The 21,439-nt window shown below is 42.4% G+C and overlaps 1 gene segment (V, D, J or C); it reads left to right on the forward strand.

Moving 5' to 3' along the window:
• The first annotated feature begins 17,954 nt into the window (after nucleotides 1-17,954).
• On the forward strand, nucleotides 17,955-18,409 carry LOC132807665 (T cell receptor alpha variable 38-1-like). The segment is given in 2 exon segments: nucleotides 17,955-18,000; nucleotides 18,093-18,409. Coding segments are annotated over 2 exon segments (363 nt in total).
• The last annotated feature ends 3,030 nt before the right edge of the window (nucleotides 18,410-21,439 follow it).

Raw genomic sequence — 21,439 nt, forward strand, 5'->3', positions numbered from 1 at the left:
AATGGAGGTACTGTGGCAGTCTCCGTGACAAACCTGTCAAATCAGACTACTACTTCTTGATGGTAAAAACAATGACCGCATATGCTGGAAACTAGATTTTGGATTAGTGGTGATGGAAGAGCACAGCAGTTCAGGTAGCATCCGGGCTCTTCGTTGGATGTTGCATGAACTGCTGTGCTCTTTCAGCACCACTAATCCAAAATACTGCTTTTGATTACAGATTCGTCTTCAACACCATTATCCTCTCTAGACTGATCTAAAAACTCAGAGTCTCGGGTCTCAGCTCCACGCACTGCAACTGGATCCTTAGCTGGCCCATAGAATGCAATTAATGAAGATCGACAACTGCACCACCTCCAAGATGATACTTAACATTGGAGCCCCTCTCCCCCGATGGATGCATTTTCAGCCTCCTACTGTAATCCCTGTGCACCCACTAATGTATTGCCAAATCCTGAAGAGATACCATCGACAGATTTGCTGACGACACCACGGGTAGGACCGATGTTAAACAACTGTGAATCAGACTTCAGAAAGGGGAAAGAGGGTTTGGCGACGTGGTGCAATGGTAACAGCCTTTGTCTCAATGTCCACAAAACTGAAGAAATGACCATTGACTTCAAGAGGAAAGGAGGAGAACACGCCCCTATCTTCATTAATGGAAAGGCAGTTGACAGAGTTGAGAGTGTCAATTTACTAGGAGTGACAATAAACGGAAATCTATCCTGGACTTCTCATGTTGATGCGACAATTGGTAAAACACAACAAAGCCTCTTCTTCCTCAGGCAGCTCAGGAAATCTGGCATATCCATAATGACTCTCGTCAACTTTTACAGATGCACCATGCAAGCCATACCGTCTAGTTTGCATAACAGTCTGACCCAGTAACTGCTCTGCAGACCCCGTTACAATCGCAAGGTCGTGTGCACAACCTAGACCAGCATGGACGCCGACGTCCTATCCATAAAACTCATGTGCACATCTCGTAACCGCATAAAGGCTGCCAACAGTATCGAAGTTGCATCCACTCCAGTAACGTTCTCCTACAACCTCAACCGTCAGACTGAAGATACAGAAGATTGAACACACCCACCAGCAGGTTCAAGAACAGCTTCTTCCCTGCCGTTGTTAGACTGATGAACGGACTTTCTACATTCAAATAATGCTGATCTTGTTCACGCTGATATTGAAGAGCGTATGCCATATGCCTTGTTACCTGTATGCCTTACTCTGTCCAAGTCCTTTTTTCACCGTATGCTCTGTATGTGCTTGCTTACAATGTCTGCCTGTACTGCTCACAAATAATGTTGTTGACTGTACATAGGTACATATGACAATAAATCAGATCACATCAAATCAAATCTCCACACTGACTCCTAAAATCCCCACATTGACTAAATCTGTCATTCTCACGATAATGACTGTGCAAGCCAGACACTGAATACCTCTCTCCACTCTGATAATCTGTCACCCTCACACTGCCCCATCTAAAATTCCCACACGTCCAGCTCTGTAATTCAAATAACGAGTGACGCTGGAAACTCCTAACTGATCATCTTCGTGATTCCTATGTTGACACACACTGTCATCTCAGTGTCGGACACCTCTGTAATCCCCATAGACACATGCTGATTTGTCCTCATACCGAGGCGCTGTGTATTCCCAAATCTGACCCTATGTGTACGTTGAGACGGAATCCTTTTCTCTTTTTGGCAAATAGTGTGCTTAATTCTTCACACAGCATTGACACTGAGACGATGTTGTTGCAGAGCCCCCTACTGACGGGAAGAAACTTGTATTATTTACATCAGATGTCGACATCAGGCGACCAATAACTGTGTCATCACACCCGCCCTCCCTTCTGTTAATGTATAAACGCCTGTGAGGGACGATAAGTATCCAATAATCCGCCAAATTGCATTGTCTAAGTTAACTGGAGGACAGACTAGCTCCTTTAACATAGACTCAGGAAGGATGATGTCACTCATATCTATGTTTCTGATTGTTGTGTTCATATCCAGTGCGTACTTCCCATTCCCTTCTCTTCAAGATTTTAACGGTTTTCGTTTCCTCTGTTAATTCACTCGCCGGGAAAAAGTACACAACTCTGGGTCACATTGGTTTAATGAATGCCATTTTCCTTCACTAGGTACCGAGTCGGAGGTGATGTTGAGTCAGTCAGAGTCAGGGTCAGCGATCCCTGGGCAATCTCTGAGACTGACCTGTACAACCAGCGGGTTCGATCTGAGTAGCTACAGTATGTTCTGGTACGTTGAACGCCCTGGGAATGGTCTGCAATGGCTTGTTTATTACTACAGTGAAAGCAGCAAGAATTATAATCCCGAGGTGACAGGACGAGTTACTGCTGCCAAAGATCTATCAAACAACACCTTCTCTTTGAATATCAAGACATTGAGAATATTAGACAGTGCAATATATTATTGTGCAGGGGCACAGTGAAACAGATCAAATCCATACCGGTACAAAAACCCACGAGAGGAAATGAAGTATTTCCGCTGGTCCTGAAAGCACGAACAAACCCATCATTGACGACAGATCAGCGATTCAGAACACTTTTAATTGAAAAAGTGGGGCATTTTACCCTTCATTTCTCTGCTGGCTAATGCTGGTACTGCTCAAGAATATCCTGCCCACATCTACTTTCACAGAATTGGTAGTATCAACATCATGTACACGTACATGTTCATCTGCTTATTTTTATTTAGCATTGCTTAACTTCCCCTTCTAACAGTAATTTCCTCGTGTATGCCAGATCTTGACAACTAATTGCATGAAGGGCAGAAACATGAACCTACATTGTCTTCTGGTCACAGTCGTAAGACCTTCAAAATCGAAGTCAAAGAAGAAGAAATAGGCCATTCGATCCAACGAGATGATTCCAAATTTCGAAGACATCACAGCTGATCTGATAATTTTGAACTCCACATTCCTGCCTATTTTTCAGAATCCTTTATTGTCTTCCTCATAAAAACACTTTATTGCAGCATTGATTATGTATTACGACCTGACATCAGTGGTAAATAATTCCTCCGACTTTTTGCCGTCCGAGCAAAGATATTCCTCCTGATCTGTTTCAGATTATGACTTCGATACAGACACATCCCCATTGGAGGTAGCAAAATTTCTGCCTCTGCGCTGCCAAGTCTTCATTTCAAACCTTAAGAACATGTTGGGTCTCCAGTCTCAAAAGTAAGAGAACTACCAAACTGTCTCATTGCCAATTCATCCCGCCTGCTAATGGAAGAATGATCCTGATGGTCTTGAAAACAAAACATGTTTACTTTTCCCTCATTTCTTTTCAGATCTCCTGCCTTCGAATAACTTCATTTGATTTTGTGTCACCTGTATGCCTTGTTACCTGCGTGCCTTACGCTGTTCAATTCTTTCTTTTATCGTATGCTCCCAATGCCCGTGCTTACAATGTCTGCCTGTTCTGCTCACAAACAACATTTTTGACTGTTCTGAGGTGGATATGACAAGAAATCAAATCTCCACACTGACTCCTTCTAAAATCCCCACGTTGACCAAGCCTGTCATTCCCAAGCTATTGACTGTGCAAGCCAGACACTAAATGCCTCTCCCCACTCTGACAATTGTCATCCTCACATTGCCCCATCTAAAATTCCAGCACAGAGCAGCTCGGTAAGTCAAATAAAGAGTGCCGCTGTAAACCCTGAACTGATCATCTTCATGATTTCTATGTTGAAACACTCTGTCATCTCAGTGTGAAGCACCTCTGTAATCCCATTAGATATTCGCAGATTTGGCCTCATACTGAGGCAATCTGCAGTCCCCAAACTGGCCCAATGTGTGGTTTGAGACAGAAACCCTTTCCGTTTTTGACAAATAGTGTGCTCAATTCTTCACACAGCGTTGATACTGAGACATTGCTGTTGCAGAGCCCCCTACTGATGGGAAGAAACTTGCATTGTTTACCTCAGACATCGCTATCAGGCGACCAATGACTGTGCCATCAAACCCGCCCTCAGTTCTGCGTATTCATAAATGCCTGTGAGGGAAGGTGAGAAGCCAACAATCTGCCAAACTGCGTTGTCTATGCGTGACTGGAGGACAGACTACCCCCTTTAACAGAGATTCAAGAAGGAGGATGTCACTGGTATCTGTGGTTCTGATTCTTCAGTTCTTATGCAGTGCGTATATCCCATTCCCTTTTCTCCAAACTTTTAACCATTTTCGTTACCTCTGTTCATTCACTCGCTGGGGAAAAATACACAACGCCAAATCACACTGGTTTAATGAATGTCATTTTGCTTTACTAGGTGCCGAATCGGTGGTAACGTTGACTCAGCAACAGGCAGTGTCAGTTATCTCTGGGCAATCTCTGACACTGACCTGTGCAACCAGCGGATTCGATCTGAGTAGCTACAATATGTACTGGTACGTTAAACGCCCTGGGAATGGCCTGCAATGGCTTGTTTATTACTACAGCGAAAGCAGCAAGGATTATAATCCCGAGGTGACAGGACGAGTTACTGCTGCCAAAGATTTATCAAACAACATCTTCTCTTTGACTATCAAGACATTGAGAATATCAGACAGCGCAATATATTATTGTGCAGGGGCACAGTGAAGCAGATCAAATCCATGCCTGTACAAAAACCCACGAGAGGAAATGAAGTATCTCTGCTGATTCTCAAAGCACGGATAGACCCACCATTGATTTTAGAAAAGCGATTCAGAACGCTTTAAAGTGAAAAAGGGGGCCATGTTTCCTTTCATATCTCTGATGACTTATTCTGTTCCCGCTCAAGAATACCCTGCCCAATCCTGCTTTCACAGAACTGGTACATCATGTATAAGTACATGCTCATCTGTTTACTTTTATTAAACTGCGCTTAACTTCCCTTTCTAACAGTAATTTGTGTATGCCAGATCTTAACAACGAATTATACGAAGGGCAGAAACATGAGCCTTCATTGTCTTCTGGCTGCAGTCGTAAGACCTTCAGAATCGAAGACATGGAACAAAAAATAGGCCATTCAGTCCATCGAGATGAATCCAAATTTCGAAGATATCACAGCTGATAATTTTGAACTCCACATTTCTGCCTATTATTCAGAAGCCTTGATTGTCTTCCTCAGAAAAAAAAACACTGTATTGCAGCATCAATTACGTAGAACAATCTGACATCTGAGGTAAATAATTCCACAGATTTTTTGCCATCTGAGAAAAAGATACTCCTCCTGATCTGTTTCTGAAATACGTGGGTCCATATACAGATACTATGCCTTCAATACAGAAACATCCCCATTGGCGACAGCAAAATTTCTACCTCTGCGCTGCCAAGTCTTCACTTCAAGCACTCAGAGCATGTTGGGTCTCCAGACTCAAAAGTAAGAGAACCACTAGACTGTCCCCTTGCCAATTCATCCCGCCTGCAGATGGAAGAATGATTCTGATCGTTTTGAACACAAAATATGTTTACTTTTCCCTCATTTCTCTTCAGAACTCCCGCTTTGGAATGACCTCATTTCATTTTGTGCCACGTTAGTGCTGTTTTCCTGGGACGGGCTGCGCACATTAGAGTGCATATTTTGAAATGTATCGCTGACCTGCTAATTGTTACGAATAAATCAAGAATTGAATGATGTCTAACAGCTGGAGCGAGATAGTTGAAGTTTGCGAGTTTCTAAACTTTAGTCTGTGTTCAGGACACACCTCATTAACGTTGTGAGATCTGTCGAGCGTGTGCATACCATTCCTGATCCAGAAACACCCTTTGACCGAAAGCACCCGCTCAAAAAAAATCACTCCTGTCTAAAGGCATGGGAGATGTGGAAAGCATGTTTCAGAACTGAAGACATTCAAGCATAGAAAAACAGAGAAAAAGTATGACGAGCAAATTTATTAACTTCAACTTGACATGTGAGTGGAAGAGGAAGTGCTGGATGTCTTGGAACGTGTAAATGTGGATAAATCCCCAGGACCTGATCAGGTGTACCAGAGAACTCCGTGGGAAGCTAGAGAAGTGATTGCTGGGCCTCTTGCTGAGATATTTGTATCATCAATAGTCACAGGTGAGGTGCCGGAAGACTGGAGGTTGGCTAACGTGGTGCCACTGTTTAAAAAGAGCAGTAACGACAAGCCAGGGAACTATAGACCGGTGAACCTGACCTCGGTGGTGGGAAAGTTGTTGGAGGGAAACCTGAGGGAAAGGATGTACATGTATTTGGAAAGGCCTGGATTGATTCAGGAGAGTCAACATGGCTTTGTGCGTGAGAAATCATGTCTGACATACTTGATTGAGTTTTTTGTAGAAGTAAAAAAGAACATTGATGAGGGCAGAGCAGTAGATGTGATGTATATGTACTTCAGTAAGACTTTCGACAAGGTTCCCTGTGGGAGACTGATTAGCAAGGTTAGATCTCATGGAATACAGGGAGAACTAGACATTTGGATACAGAACTAGCTCAAGGGTAGAAGACAGAGGGTGGTGGTGGAGGGTTGTTTTTCAGAGTGGAGGCCTGTGACCAGTGGAGTGCCATAAGGATCAGTGCTGGGCCCTCTACTTTTTGTCATTTACATAAATGATTTGGATGCGAACATAAGAGGTACAGTTAGTCAGTTTGCAGATGACAGTAAAATTGGAGGTGTAGTGGACAGCGAAGAGGGTTACCTCAAATTACAACAGGATCTGGACCAGATGGTCCAATGGGCAGAGAAGTGGCAGATGGAGTTCAATTCTGATAAATGCGAGTTGCTGCATTTTGGGAAAGCAAATCTTAGCAGGACTTATAGACTTAATGGTAAGGTCTTTGGGAGTGTTGCTGAACAAAGAGACCTTGAGTGCAGGTTCATAGCTCCTTGAAAATGGAGTCGCAGGTAGATAGGATAGTGATGAAGGTACGCTTTCCTCTATTGGTCGAAGTGTTGCATACAGGAGTTGGGAGGTCATGTTGCGGCTGTACAGGACATTGGTTAGGCCTCTGTTGAAATATTGCGTGGAATTCTGGTCTCCTTCGTATCGGAAACATGTTGTGAAACTTAAAAAGGATCAGAAAAGATTTACAAGGATGTTGCCAGAGTTGGAGGATCTGAGCTATAGGGATTGGCTGAACAGGCTGGGGCTGTTTTCCTGGAGCGTTGGACGTTGAGGGGTGACCTTAAAGAGGTTTACAAAATTATGAGGGGCATGGATAGGATGAGTAGACAAAGTCTTTTCCCTGGTGTCGGGGAGTCCAGAACTAAAAGGCATAGCTTTAGGGTGAGAGGGGAAAGACATAAAAGAGACCTAAGGGGCAACATTTTCACACAGAAGATGGCACGTGTATGGAATGTGCTGCCAGAGGAAATAGAGGAGGATGGTACAATTGCAACATTTGCAAGGCATCTGGACGGGTATATTGATAGGAAGGGTTTGGAGGCATATGGGCCGGGTGCTGGCAGGTGGGATTAGATTGGGTTGTGATATCTGGTCGGCATAGATGCGTTGGTCCGAATGATCTGTTTCCATGCTGCACATTTCTGTGACTCTATGCCTGGAGAGCAGCTAAGACCACACATTGACTGTCTTTGTAATTTGATCTACGATGGGTTTGAATGGGGTTATATGTAGCTTTCGTCCCTCTGACTGAATTTCAAATGGTTATCATCTTCCGCTTGTAAACGAATAGATATCTACCTGCAGAGGGTAGCATTGTGTCACGTTGAACACTTGGGGAGAAGCAGGGAAAGAGACAGATAGTTCTTTTTTCGTTTTTTCATTCATTATCATCCTTCTGGACAATGCATATCTGCAACCAACGAGAATTTTATTTGGAATTGACATTAGAAATGTGAAGTAACGCTGTGGATGAAACTTTTAATTATTCTAAACATCTTTAAAATCCGATACTCTGTTCGACAGGACAGAGAGTGAAACTGCGAACACACAGACACTCAGCCGTAAATATGTGAAAGCTAATAAACACAAATAAACATTCATGCAGTCACTTGCACACTATCACTTACACCGGAATGCACAGATGCAAAACGCATAAACAAAATGCACACACACAGACAAAAGTGCACACATACCCAAAGGTACAAATGCAGACGCATACATGGAAACACGTTCAAAATCAAACCCACATGAACACAAGCATATAAGCACAGACATCTGGGAATACAAGCACGCAAAACACATAGACACACAAACAGTCATATGCACACACACAAAAATAAACAAGACCCTGATGTAAGTTAATTACAGACACACAGACACAAATACTTGGCGTGCTGCTTTCGAAGACAGCAACAGTGACAGTATTGAAATGTAAAACTAGTTCTGCTCCATAAGGCTTCTATGTTCAGTGAAACGAAGCAAACCACACCCGGAGAGGTGGAAGAAGAAGGAGAAACACAACTCAGGAAAGATGTGATAAATAAAACAAAAAGGAAAAGCTTCATGATCTTGAGCACGAATACAGAGATATAGCAGAGGAAGACCAGAATACATGGGAATCTAAAAAAAAAATTTCAGAGATACTGCTGGATAAAGAATGGGATTGAGTTCAGTAATGCAGTAGATTGGATTTGAGGGATTTCATTTTGAAAGCAGGTGGTTTGTGGGTCCACAAGGTTTATGAGAAGGGCTTAAATCACTCGGCTGGCAAATGCGATTAAGTTCAATGCATGCATTAGCTGGATTATCACAAAATATCCTTGTGTTTAAGAGCTCTGGGAATCTGGGAAATTACTTTTTATAGAAGAAAGTCTTCGTCTCAGAATGCTCAGTGACCTATTATAATAACAATGGCTGCAACTCAGATTGGAGAGAGTCAATTCATTGAGAGACGGCTCTCTACCTCCCATGTTCTTAACATCACGACTGAAAAATTGAAATGATGTGGGATCATCCCGAGTCAGTGAGCGGCATGTTGGGGGTGGAGGTTTAGATGGGTGTCCTCAACTATCCGTCAGCTTTGTAATACCAAAGATAGAAACAATGTTGTTACTCAACATCTGGGCCGTGTGAACAACAAGTCAGACCGGAAAATATGGAAGAAATACAATTCAAATTCCTTTATTAAACCACAATTTAATTGATGCCACCCTGACAATTTGCAATTAATGTCTGTTTTTAATTTCAGACGTGAGGCATGGAGATTCAGTCGCTCAGTTACTGTAATCAGATGCTCGAAGAGAAGGAGGGACAGTGACTCTACGTTGTAGCAATTATTCTACAGAGAGCTGTTATTCAATATGCTGATACCGATTGCAGTCAGGCACACAGCCCGTGAATATGGTGAGGAGATATTCTGAAGGAGGCGAGAATGAAGCAGACTTTGCAAAAGATCGCAATTCTGCAGTACTTCAGACCTCAAACAAGTTCACCAATTTGATGATTTCGGCCTTTGTGTTGACCTCTCATTATCGTTCATCGGAGCTTCATTTAGCTTCTCTCGGTAAAGTAGACAATGTTACTTTAATTGGAGGTCCTATAATGCAAAAAAGAACAGTGACATTGCGGTTCGTGTAATGTCAATTTAAGGAGTGTTCTTTTCAGCTGTATTTTCAATTGATAGTTCTCATTACTGATCCAACTATTGTTGTCTGGGTTTAACTAAACTGTTGTCTAAGTGATTTCGGATCTTTGCTTTTGTTTCGAGTGTGAGTGGGAGTGTACCATGTTCATTTTCTGCTCTGGCTTGCTCATGCATGATAAGGAGATGGTTTGTTACTTATTTCTGTGCTGCCCTCCTGTCAATAGGGGATAAAGATAAAGGTGAAATAAATATTGACTATCCTCACTACCCTGAGTGGAATCAATGCAGCTAAGTTACAATTCAAATTTTGAGGGGATACTGACGTGCAAAGGCGCTGTCCCCCCTATTAAGTTGGTAAATGCGGAGGAAATACAATTTAAAGTCATTTTTGAAATCATAAGTTTACTTGATGCCAGCCTGATACTTTGCCATTAATATCTGTTGTCAGTTTCGGACCAGAGTCATTGGGATTCAGGCACTCAGTTGCTCTGCTCAGATGCTCTGACTGAAGGAGAGGCAGTGACTCTCATTTGTACCTATGATTTTACAGAGAACTGTTGCTCATTGCGTTGGTACCAACAATGCATAAGAATAAACTGAGGAGATATTCAAAAGGAGGCGGGAATAAAGTATATTTTAAAAATGCAAATATAAAAATAGTCGTTTAATTAGCATTGATTATCCTCATTATCCTGAATGGAATTAATCCATGTGAGTTACACGCGAAATTCTGAGGTGTTACTGATGTGCAAATGCAGTGTCACTGTATCTGGTTCAAATAGATAAAGATTCTGGACTCCACTAAGTCTGAGAGTATCAGAAAAAAAAACTCTGAATACATTGTTTAGAAAATAGATTCTCACGAATTATGGAGCATGGAATATTTCCACATTGCACATGGAAGCTCCACAACATTCACTTTCCCTTAATGATTGCTTCTCCTCTGTACAGTTGTTGATGTTGAGATAACGAGCTTGTCTCTATAGATCCCCTCTGCCCGTAGTTCCTGGACTGATTGCCAACTGAGTTGCAACACGACGGTCATCTAAGCTCAGAAGTACGTGGCGGCACCTGTTCCTCTGATTTCTCTGATTGTAAGAACGCTGTGTTTCTGCAGTGAAGGCTGGCCTGATTCCTCCCTGCTCTGGCCACGCTGACATCGGCGATTCTCAGATGTTGTGGCGCCCACCTGTTGCGACAACGGTCCCTCTGCAAGAAGCTGAGAAACTTGTGGTTCTGCAGTGATTGTTTTCGAGATGCCTTCCACAGCCACCCCTGCCAGAGAAGACACGTGATCAGCTCTTTGTCATGAACTCTGCAACGTGGATGCAATAATGGGAGAAGTCACAGGTACAAGCATCCTGCTACCTGGAAATACATTGTCTTTCCCAATGAGGAAGCTAGCCATTCATTCTCATGAGGCATCTCGGTATATATTTACTAAATCTGATTCTTCTCAAAATATCCTTTTAAAATCCGTCTCTTCACACCCCTGTGCTTGCGTCTATGGCAGTAAAAAACAGAAAAATGCATTTGCACCCTGACATTACCCTCACACCACTTGACAGTGTCTCAGATTCTCAATATTTATTTTGAGAACATTTCTCAACTTGATTACCTAATGATGACATAAACTACTGGGTGATTTGTTCCCTGAGGGGATATGGGCATTGCTGGCTGGTGTCGCGTTTTTTGCTTACCCCTAATACACCTGGAGAAGGCTGTGGTGAGCTGCCTTTTGAAGCTGCTTTCGTACTTGCTGTGTATTTAGATACATGGGACGTTTTCAGAGAGAGAATGGCAGGATTTTCACCAAATGACACTGAAGGAAAGATGATATATTTCCAATTAAATTAGTGAGTTACTTGGCAGGGAAGGTGCAGCTGAGGGCGTCCCCATTTGTCTGTAGCTGTTGATCTTCTCGATGTATGTCATCGTTGGTTTGGAACGTGGTACCAATATTGTATTTGCTCACCTCCCAACATTTCATGATAAACTGCATAGCTTACTAATCAAGTAATAATGTTGTCTAAAAATGGCAAAACTTGAAAAATTACAAGATGTTTTTGTACGAGAATCTGAAGTGCAACACATCTGGGATGATGGCATTCATATTGAAGATATTCAATATTAATCGCATCTCTATCTTCATGTGCTCATGATAGGAATATAACACTGAAATAAACAGTGTCTGAACATTTTATATGACGCAACAGGCCAGAACAGGAAGTGTGGTTTTCTTACGTAATCCAGACACTAACCAAAAGGACAAAGGCCTGGATCACCTATGGTTTCTAAATGTTCATTCCAGTGTAAAAGCTGATTATGCATATGCCTCCATGTTCGTTGAATCTTGACTTGTACATATTTACTTATTGACCTCTACCTTTGTTTTTCAATATACGTGTACACTTTCTGCGATGTGTCGTTCTGCCCTTTTTGGTGTCTTATTGTAAACATTTACAAAAAGATTGTAAACATTCATCTGGAGCGTTGCATTAGGTGTCTAATATCATTTCAGAAGTGGCAGCCTGTCGCTCTGTGAGAATAAAAATGACTGGAAGATGACAGTGAATGTGCTAATAAAAAAAAATTACCAGTTTCTTACATTGATTCAGTCGCTTCTTCAACGTGATTGAATTGCATCCTCTCCTGATCGTTCTCCATTCCTGCACAAGAAAGGACATTTCAGTGAGTCTGTCTGAATCGCTCAGTCACCAGCTGGAGCATGAGATGACTGCTAGGATTGGAGACAGTGTAACCCCCTCACCTGCTTCTACACAGCGGATATGAGTGCCTGCCTACCCTGGCACTGGGTGCTGCTCAGACTTGGCCATCAGGATGTTCTTATCTGCATTGTGGATGTCTTCAGTGACAGTGCTGCATTTGCCAGAAATCGCTTCATGGTTTCTCTGCCCAAAACGTTTTAGTTTTTAGTTTAACAATCTAAGAGCTGTAGGGTGAGGAACCCGGGAAATGTTTCTGTATCATGATCAGTCTCACAATGCTGCATTAAATGAAAAGATGCATAAGTATAAGATGATTAGGGGTTTAGATAGGGTTGACAGTGTGAACCTTTTTCCGCTAATGGAGTCAGGTGTTACTAGGGGACACAGCTTTAAATTAAGGGGTGGAAGGGATAGGACAGATGTTAGGGGCAGATTGTTTACTCAGCGGGTTGTGAGTTCATGGAATGTCCTGCCAGTAGCAGTGGTGGACTCTCCCTCTTTATGGTCATTTAAGCGGGCATTGAATAAGCATATGGAGGTTATTGGGCTAATATAGGTTAGGTAGGCTATGGTCGGCGCAACATCGAGGGCCGAAGGGCCTGTACTGCGCTGGATTTTTCTATGTTCTATGTTCTATACTTGTCTGAATGTGAGAGACAAGAGTATCCTCTCTTGTCCATGACCGTGAAAAATCATTGTCCAAAACAGAGCGAAAGTCTAACATTAAAAAAAAGGATAGAGAGGAAAACAGAGAGACATGGATAACAATATTTGGGAAGAATTAATGGGGTTTGAGAAAACCGACATTGTTTTATAGCAGACAAACCAGGCTTGACAACCTGCATTTTTGTTCAGATGTAACGAGTAAAGTAGATATGTTGAGTCACAGTATTTGTCAATTCTCCAACATTGACAATGAGACGGTATTGACTCACAGGCTACTAGGCATGGGAATAACCCTGCATATTTATATTAGATATTAATCGCAGGAAATGGATACCTCATGTCATCTTCTGCCTATTCATGACTGAAGATCAGAGTCCAGATATATGCCAAACTGTTTTGTCAATGACCAACCGCAGGGTGGACTGTCTCAGTTAATACAGCATCAGGAAGCATGGTGTCACTGAGACCTCTTCCTGTCCTTCTTGCATTCCTCTCCAGTGTGTAAGGTTCAATTATTTTTATTTTATCCCAATTTTAACGTGTTTTCATGTTTGCTGGGTGGGCAGGCTTGGTCGAGTTACACAGCTTGGACTCACCGCAATGTAATGAATTTTGGCTTACTTCACCAGATGTCCATTCTGAGTAGTGTCGACCAAGCGAAAGGAAAAGATGGGGAGACGGAGCTAAGCATTGAGACTGACCTGTAAAATCACTGGGTTCGATCTGGGGCAGCCACTACATATACTGGAACCGACAAAGTTCGGGGAATGGCCTTTAATGGCTAGATTGGTGCTATGATCAAAGCCTGAACGTATTTTAACAGGATCTGAGAGGTACATCAGAGGGTGGGGATATGGAAATGTAGCTGGGAAGGCGGTAGGTGGATGCAGGTGGGGGTTAAGTTGATAGCTCGGAGTGGAAGATGGAGCGGACAGGTGGTAAAGCGAAGATAGACTGAAAGGACGTTTCAAGAGGATTGTGCTGCATTACTGAGTTGGATATGCAATACAGTGGTTAGAGGGGAGATAAGGAAATTGTTGAAATCGACGTTGATGCCATATGGTTGTAGGGTCCCAAGTTTCAAGATAAGGTGTCCTTCCTCCAGTCGTCAGCTGACCTGGATTTGGCGGTGGAGGAGGCCAAGGACTTGAATGTCCTTGGTAGAGCGGGAGGGTGAGTTGAAGTGGTCAGCTATAGGGTGGTGAGGTTGTTTGGTGCGTGTGTTCCAGAGATGTTCCCTGATATGTTTGACGATTTGGCATCCTGTGTCACTAATACTGAAGAGACCACATCGAGAGCAACGGGCACAGTAGATGAGGTGTTTGGATGTTCAGGAAAATCTCTGCTTCGGGGAGAAAGTCCCAATTACCTTACGATGATCAGGTCACCTTTATGAAGGGAAGGCTTATAGATATTGACGCTTCCCATTTTCTTCTTGGCTCTCTTTTCTGTTGTATTTCTGCTTTTGTTATTTATAAAAAAAACCCTGTTTTTTGTATCCTTGGTGCTTGTTTTGTTTAAAAATTAAGGATCTATATCAGAGATTAGACTGGTTGAAAGCAACTTTGCAAACCTTTCAATGTATTCCTGCCGTTAGATCACGTGACAACATAACCAAATTCGATTCTACATCCGCGCACATGGGAAAAACAATTCTCTGCATTAAGTTGCAAGAACATGGCAGAACACACACGCATATACCAACAATGGTCACCTGAATATTCATGCAGACATACAGATGCATACATTAAGACTTCGATTGGAGTGCACAGCTACACACACACAAACACAGTCATTCACACACTCTCTCTCTCTCTTTCTCTCTCTCTCTCTCACACACACACACACAGAAGACTATACAAACATAGACAAACATTTGGACACACACCCACAAAAACACATATCCCCACCCACTGAGAGTACTGCAACCTAACCAGTTATTGTGACATCATTCATACATTAAACGGGGTATGTTTCTGAGAGCTCTGTGCTTAGTGATACAGACAACATCACCCCCCGAGAAACCGAAACCAATGTGAGGCTGAACTTGGTGAAGAATTCTGAGAGGATCCAAAAAGGGGTGACAGATAATTTTCGGCTGAGTACAGAGACACAGCAACAGAGGACCGGCATAAAGAAGTGTAAAGGTGATATGAGAGATCCCACTGAATACGCTTGCAAATGGGTTTAGTGAGGTGGGAGGTATTTTGAGGGATTGTAATTTGAGAGAGTATAATTTGTGAGGGGATAGGGATTACAGGGGTGGTGGACATTTTGGGAATGGCGCTGGTAATTTGGGGAACCTCTGAATTCGTTAACGACATGAAATTTCCTCAGTTGCGAAATTTGGGAAAAAGGGATGAGCTGAGTATTCGGTATAAGGCTATGAAGTGCTAATTATCATGGATGGAAGTTATTCCATCAGAATTCTTGGGAAAAAAAACAATTGTCACTGAACTGTGTCCCTAAACTGCTGGGAAAACTAAGTACAGATTGAGCGTGCACAGAGACAGAATAGAACTTCACACCGAACAATATGCTGTCGTGTGAGTTGTATGCCGTATCCAGTTTCTTCATACACGGGGTTGCAGATTTTAAACAGAGTTGAGGAAAAACGGCTTCTGTGAAAGAGTTGTGAACCTGTGGAACTTGCTACCACAAAGTGCTATGGATGTTGGAATGGTAAGTAAATTTAAGGAGGAGTTAGATAGATTTTTAATTGGTAATGTTTTGAAGAGTTATGACAAGTAGGCAGGAAAATGGAGATGACGAGCAGATCAGTCATGATTGAATCATGGAGCAGACTCCATGGGCAAAACGGGTTAATCCTGCTTTAATATCTTATGAAAAGATGAGGTATTTCCTAATGTATAACTAATTTTAACACATCACTGCTGAAAGGTTCATGTCCACAGGCCTACTCTATAATTTACTGAGTTTAATAATTATTTAATTATTTTAATTTAAGAACATGAGTCACAGAAGCAGAAATAAGCTACTTAACTAATTGCTGAAAATGTGTTGCTGGAAAAGCGCAGCAAGTCAGGCAGCATCCAAGGAATAGGAGATTCGACGTTTCGGGCATAAGCCCTTCTTAAACGTCGAATCTCCTATTCCTTGGATGCTGCCTGACCTGCTGCGCTTTTCCAGCAACGCATTTTCAGCTCTGATCTCCAGCATCTGCAGTCCTCACTTTCTCCTCTAACTTAACGAATTGATAAAGTACCATCAATCGATGCAATGATTGATGATCTGATGATCAGCATTCACCATTCTTACCTAGCCTGCGTAATACATAATTGTGTTACTGCTAATAAATGTGCTCATCTAAGCTTTAAAAGTACATAGTAACTCAGATTCTGTGGTAAAGCAATTCCACACTCATTTCACTCTGAGTTAGGACGTTTCCCCCAGTAACTCTTTTAAAGTTGCGACAATGTATTCTAAGATTGTTCACTTTGGTCCTAGTCTCTCTCACTGGAGCAAAAACACACTTTTCCACATTATTCTGCCAAGGATTCATTACACATCTCGAGAAAAGGTGTGACTTAAATGCAAACCTCCTGACGCAAAGTCAAACCTATTTTGACTGTCATCCCTCAGTTGACACCCATCCCTCTCATAAGTTCATCTAAATTTGTATTAAATTAGTGAGTTACGCTGAAGAGTTTATCATCCAGTGGCGGAAATGCATCTCTGGCCTGCTAACTGTAATATACAAATCGATAATTAAGGAACATTTCCTAAACATAGGAATGAAAGCCTGAAGTAGAACTGACACAGGAGAATGTATATCTTTCCCTGATCTACAATCTGACTTTGAACATGCATAAGCAAATTCAGCCACGTATACACACACACACACACACACACACACACACACACACACACACACGGATAAATCAGGGAGATGGGGATATAAACCCTGTGGAAACACACACACACACACACTCACATACACACACAGGGATAAATCAGGGAGAGGGGAATATAAACCCTGGGGAAACACACACACACACACACACACACACACACACAGGGATAAATCAGGGAGATGGGGATATAAACCCTGTGGAAACACACACACACACACACTCACATACACACACAGGGATAAATCAGGGAGAGGGGAATATAAACCCTGGGGAAACACACACACACACACAGACACGGGGATAAACCAGGGAGAGGGGGATATAAACCCTGGGGAAACACACACACACACACACACACACAGGGATAAATCAGGGAGGGGTGATATAAACCCTGGGGAAACACACACACGCACACACACACACGGATAAATCAGGGAAGGGGGCATATAAACGCTGGGGACATACACACACACACCCACACAGACACACACCCTACAATAATTGTGCTCAGACGTACAAAGTGCCCTTTTCTGTGAGGCCTCTGTCTTTCGTGAGATAGATAAATAGTGGTCTGAACTGAAGTGCAAATGAGCTCAGTGACGAATGCTGAGAGGATCCAAAAGAAGGAGTGTAATAATCCTGAGCTCGAGTTCAAAGAAATAACAGAATACGTCCAGAATAACGGGGTAGTCCAGTGAAAACGATAAAAGAGGTATTGCTTTGTGAGGTTGAGATTGAGAACAGTGATGCCGGTTATGGGATTTGAGGGATTAGACTTTGATTGTGGGCAGTTGTGGTGCTACAACACTAACATGTGTGCGGAGACCTTGGGGTAGCGAAGGAAATTTGAGGCAATTAACTGGTTAATAGCATCAACTGGCGCCGCTTGGAAAGCATTACAATAAACGAACAAATTCTTGTGAGTAAGGGGAATGGGATTCTGTGGTATTGGTTATGATGGATGGAAACCAATATGTCGGAATTCCCTTTGCTCCATTTTATGAACAGTGACTACAACTCAGCTCGGAATGTATTAATGCATTGAGAGTCAGCCTTACCCGAACAGAGAGCAGGCAGCATTAACACTCAGAAGCGACAGCATCACACAGAAGGCGGGGTTTTGGAACACGTGTCTTTAAATATCTGATTGCCGTGTTACACAGAGGATAGAGATAATGTTGCTACTCGGTATCTGTGTATTGTGGGGACCCATCCTAACAGGTAAATGTGATGTAAAATCTTATCACATTCCTATGATAAATTATATATTTACGTGATGCCTGGCAGTCATTGATATTTGTTCTCCCTTTCAGATCTGAGTCATGCAGATTCTGTCACTCAGTCAATTACCTCAGAACTTCGGACAGAAGGAGAAGCGGTGAACATTACCTGTACCTATGACACTACATTGAGTAGCTATGTGCTATTCTGGTATCGACAGCATCCAGGCACACAGCCCGAATATGTACTGCGCAAAGATACTAGTGGTAGCATGTACAAAGCGGAATTTGCTGCAGATCGCTTTTCTGTAGATCTTCAGACCTCGAAGAAATTCACCAGTTTGAAAATAGCCAGACTGGACGTGACTGACACTGCCGTGTATTACTGTGCTTTCTGGAACTCACAGTGATGAGAAGCAGTCTGAGCTCTCTACAAAAACGATGCCTTCAGATATGACTCTACCTATTGCAATTCGAGTAGAATCCAGGGCAGCTGCAATTATCTGTCACTAGCTCAACCTCAAACTGAGGAAATCAAGTTAACTTCGGCTCAAACTGCCACTGAAGCGCTTCCTGTAATTGCTGAGAAAATACATGACACACTTTGAGCACGAGACAGAGAGAGAGAACAGAATCACGTGTGAATGCACTCTTGCTCGTCTCCAACCTCAACAATCCGTTGTCATGTAAGTTGGAGACAGTGAGATGTCAGAGAGCTGTGAATTTCTGAGCTTCAAATCCTCACCTCAAAGAGAAAGCAATGTGGTGCAAATATTCAGAGATACTAAACCATTTGCTGAGTGTGGGATTTCAGAATGGGTGACGCAGTAAAAGTCTTGTACGGTATATTGCACCAATTCCCCTCTCCCAATCTTTCTTGGTATGACTGACAACTGTCTCACATTGGACTTCCTGTGTTGATCACTTACTGCGGTCTTTATCCCACTCTATTGACATGTATCTATCTTTGGTTTCACCCTCTTCTCTCCTGTTGAGTTCTCTGTGTATCACTTAACTTCGTGTCATTTTTAGTTGAGATAACATAATCAAAAGAAAACAAGATGATGTGTTAAATTTCAATGTATCAATTGTTGTTTTAATTGCATTTTGCATGTGAATTCTCTCATTATTGACTCCACTGTTGTTCTCCCGGTTTAACAAAGATCTCCAGGATCTTTGATTGTTCGATTTGTATGACCTGAACTTTAAAAGGTGCAATTCCTGCTCTGGCCTGATTAGTTATATAAATCAAAGTGTCATTATAAATTTCACAGTTGTCGTTCTGTGAATACGACATGAAGATGGAAGTGCAATTAACATTCATTATCCTCTTTATCCTGACTGTAATCATCTCGGGTAAGTTGCGATTGATTTTCTTCAGACTGTGACTGTGCAGTGATATGACACTATCCTTGAGTCAGGGATTGCTGCGTTCTAGATTAATCTGCTCTAGAGGTATGTTGTAACAAGCCAGACTTGTAGATTTGCGGAAGTATGGACTCGAGATTCTCATCGATTAAGATTCAGGTAATACATTCACATGGGAGTTCGAAACAATTCACCTGCACTCAATTATGCTCAAGAATCTGAGACTCTGACAAGTGATTTACTTGAAGTAAGTGCTGAATATTTTGCAATCCATAGATAAGCAAACACAGCAGAGAGGACGCAACAGAAATTTTTTTGAAGAGTTTGAGAAAAAGCAGGAAAGTGAATATACATCAGGAATGGCATTAGAATGAATGGCCCCTCCCAACATTGGGAAATACAAGGTGTGCCCATGGAGTTGGATCTTTGCATTATAATCTGCCATCATCATTTCTCTCATGGGAATTGATTCTATGTTCTTGTCTAAAGAACGGATCACTATATCTCCACTGACACTGGTGGCTGCAGAAGCCATTCTCACTGAGAATGGCTCCAACCGTCCTGTCTCTCCAATTCCTGTAAACCTGTAGTCATTTGCGATCAGTAATCCACCCCGTTGGTGCAATCAAGCATGGCCAATCCAGCTAACCAGGGGCTGGGAGGCAGCAGTTCAAACCAGTCAACCATTGTACTGCCACTTGTGATGTTCTACTGGGACTGGTCCGATAGTGTAGAGTGCAGTGGTGGAGCTGAATGCCTAGGCTGTTAATTGTCATGTGTAAATTAAGAAATTATAGAGGATTTCCAGCAATAAAGGGACAGCATTGAAGAGAATCTAAATTTCACCGGTTTTGACATGAGCTTCGTTATCATACGAGATCTATGCAAGCTTCTTCTGATACGAAAATACAATCTGAGCACATATACACTCTTTAGAAAGTCTGTCTCCAGGAATATCATATGGCAGATGTGGAAAGAGATTCTCAGAAAGAAGGGCTGGTGACCAAAGAGAAACAGAGGACAAAATAATCATTAAAATATCGACATTGAAATTACGAATATAAAATTGAACGGGATAACAGAAAGAATGCACACTTTCCCTGTCGGGCGGTTTTTACTGCTGTCAGGTTGAATGTTGGCCCTCACTCTGATGGAATCGCTGATGAGTTTCGTATCCTTCTTGCATGGAAGTGGCATACAGAGTCACATTTTATCACACTGAACACAAAGGAGAGAAAGATAAAGATAGACTCTGAGATTTTCTTCGTTAATTTGTTCATTGTTATCCCTCCAGACAATTTATCTCCAAAATCAGAAGTGCACTACATTAACTTATGTATTCGTTTGAGAAGGTGTCAAATCATATACTGAGACGGACAGGAAAAAAACGCCAAGCAGAAAATGCAAAAGCATGGAAACACACTTGCAAAGACCTATGAATCAAATATACACAAATAAACGTTCATGCAGACATACAGAGCCATGCACAGTAACACTTACCCTGGAACATGTATGTGGTCATATTTACAATCAATCACGCACGTGAACACAAACACACAAATACATAACACACGCACACAGAATATAGAAAAGTATATCCTCTATTGTCACGTGTACTCACATACCGACGTACAGGTGGACAATGAAAAGTTTATAATGTTGCCTGCTGTGGCGCCATGATCGGTACAAGTAACTCGGTGCAAATCTTAGACACAAAAAGATGAATAAAACAGAACGACAGTTCGAGAAATAAGACACAGTTGAAGATTCGTTTTTATAGCCATATAAACAAATTACATAGAGGCACGACATTGCAGTATGTGAGCGCTGGCGCTTGCACATGTGGCCTGCCAACATCCTCCAGACGCCAGTCCAATAACCATCCCTGCTCCACACCAAGATTTCATTTTGCTCCGCACGGGCTTGCAACTGCTTTAAGGTAAGTTTTCTCCGGGAGTCGATTCCCCTCGCTAGCTTCCACCCTGGACAGCTTCCACGCGCTGGCCTCCACACCAGTACTGCTTCCCCTCGCTGGCTTCCCCCAGGAACTGCTTCTCCTTGCCAGCCTCTGC

This window comes from Hemiscyllium ocellatum, assembly GCF_020745735.1.
Source record: "Hemiscyllium ocellatum isolate sHemOce1 chromosome 27 unlocalized genomic scaffold, sHemOce1.pat.X.cur. SUPER_27_unloc_2, whole genome shotgun sequence".
In the NCBI taxonomy this organism is placed as follows: domain Eukaryota; kingdom Metazoa; phylum Chordata; class Chondrichthyes; order Orectolobiformes; family Hemiscylliidae; genus Hemiscyllium; species Hemiscyllium ocellatum.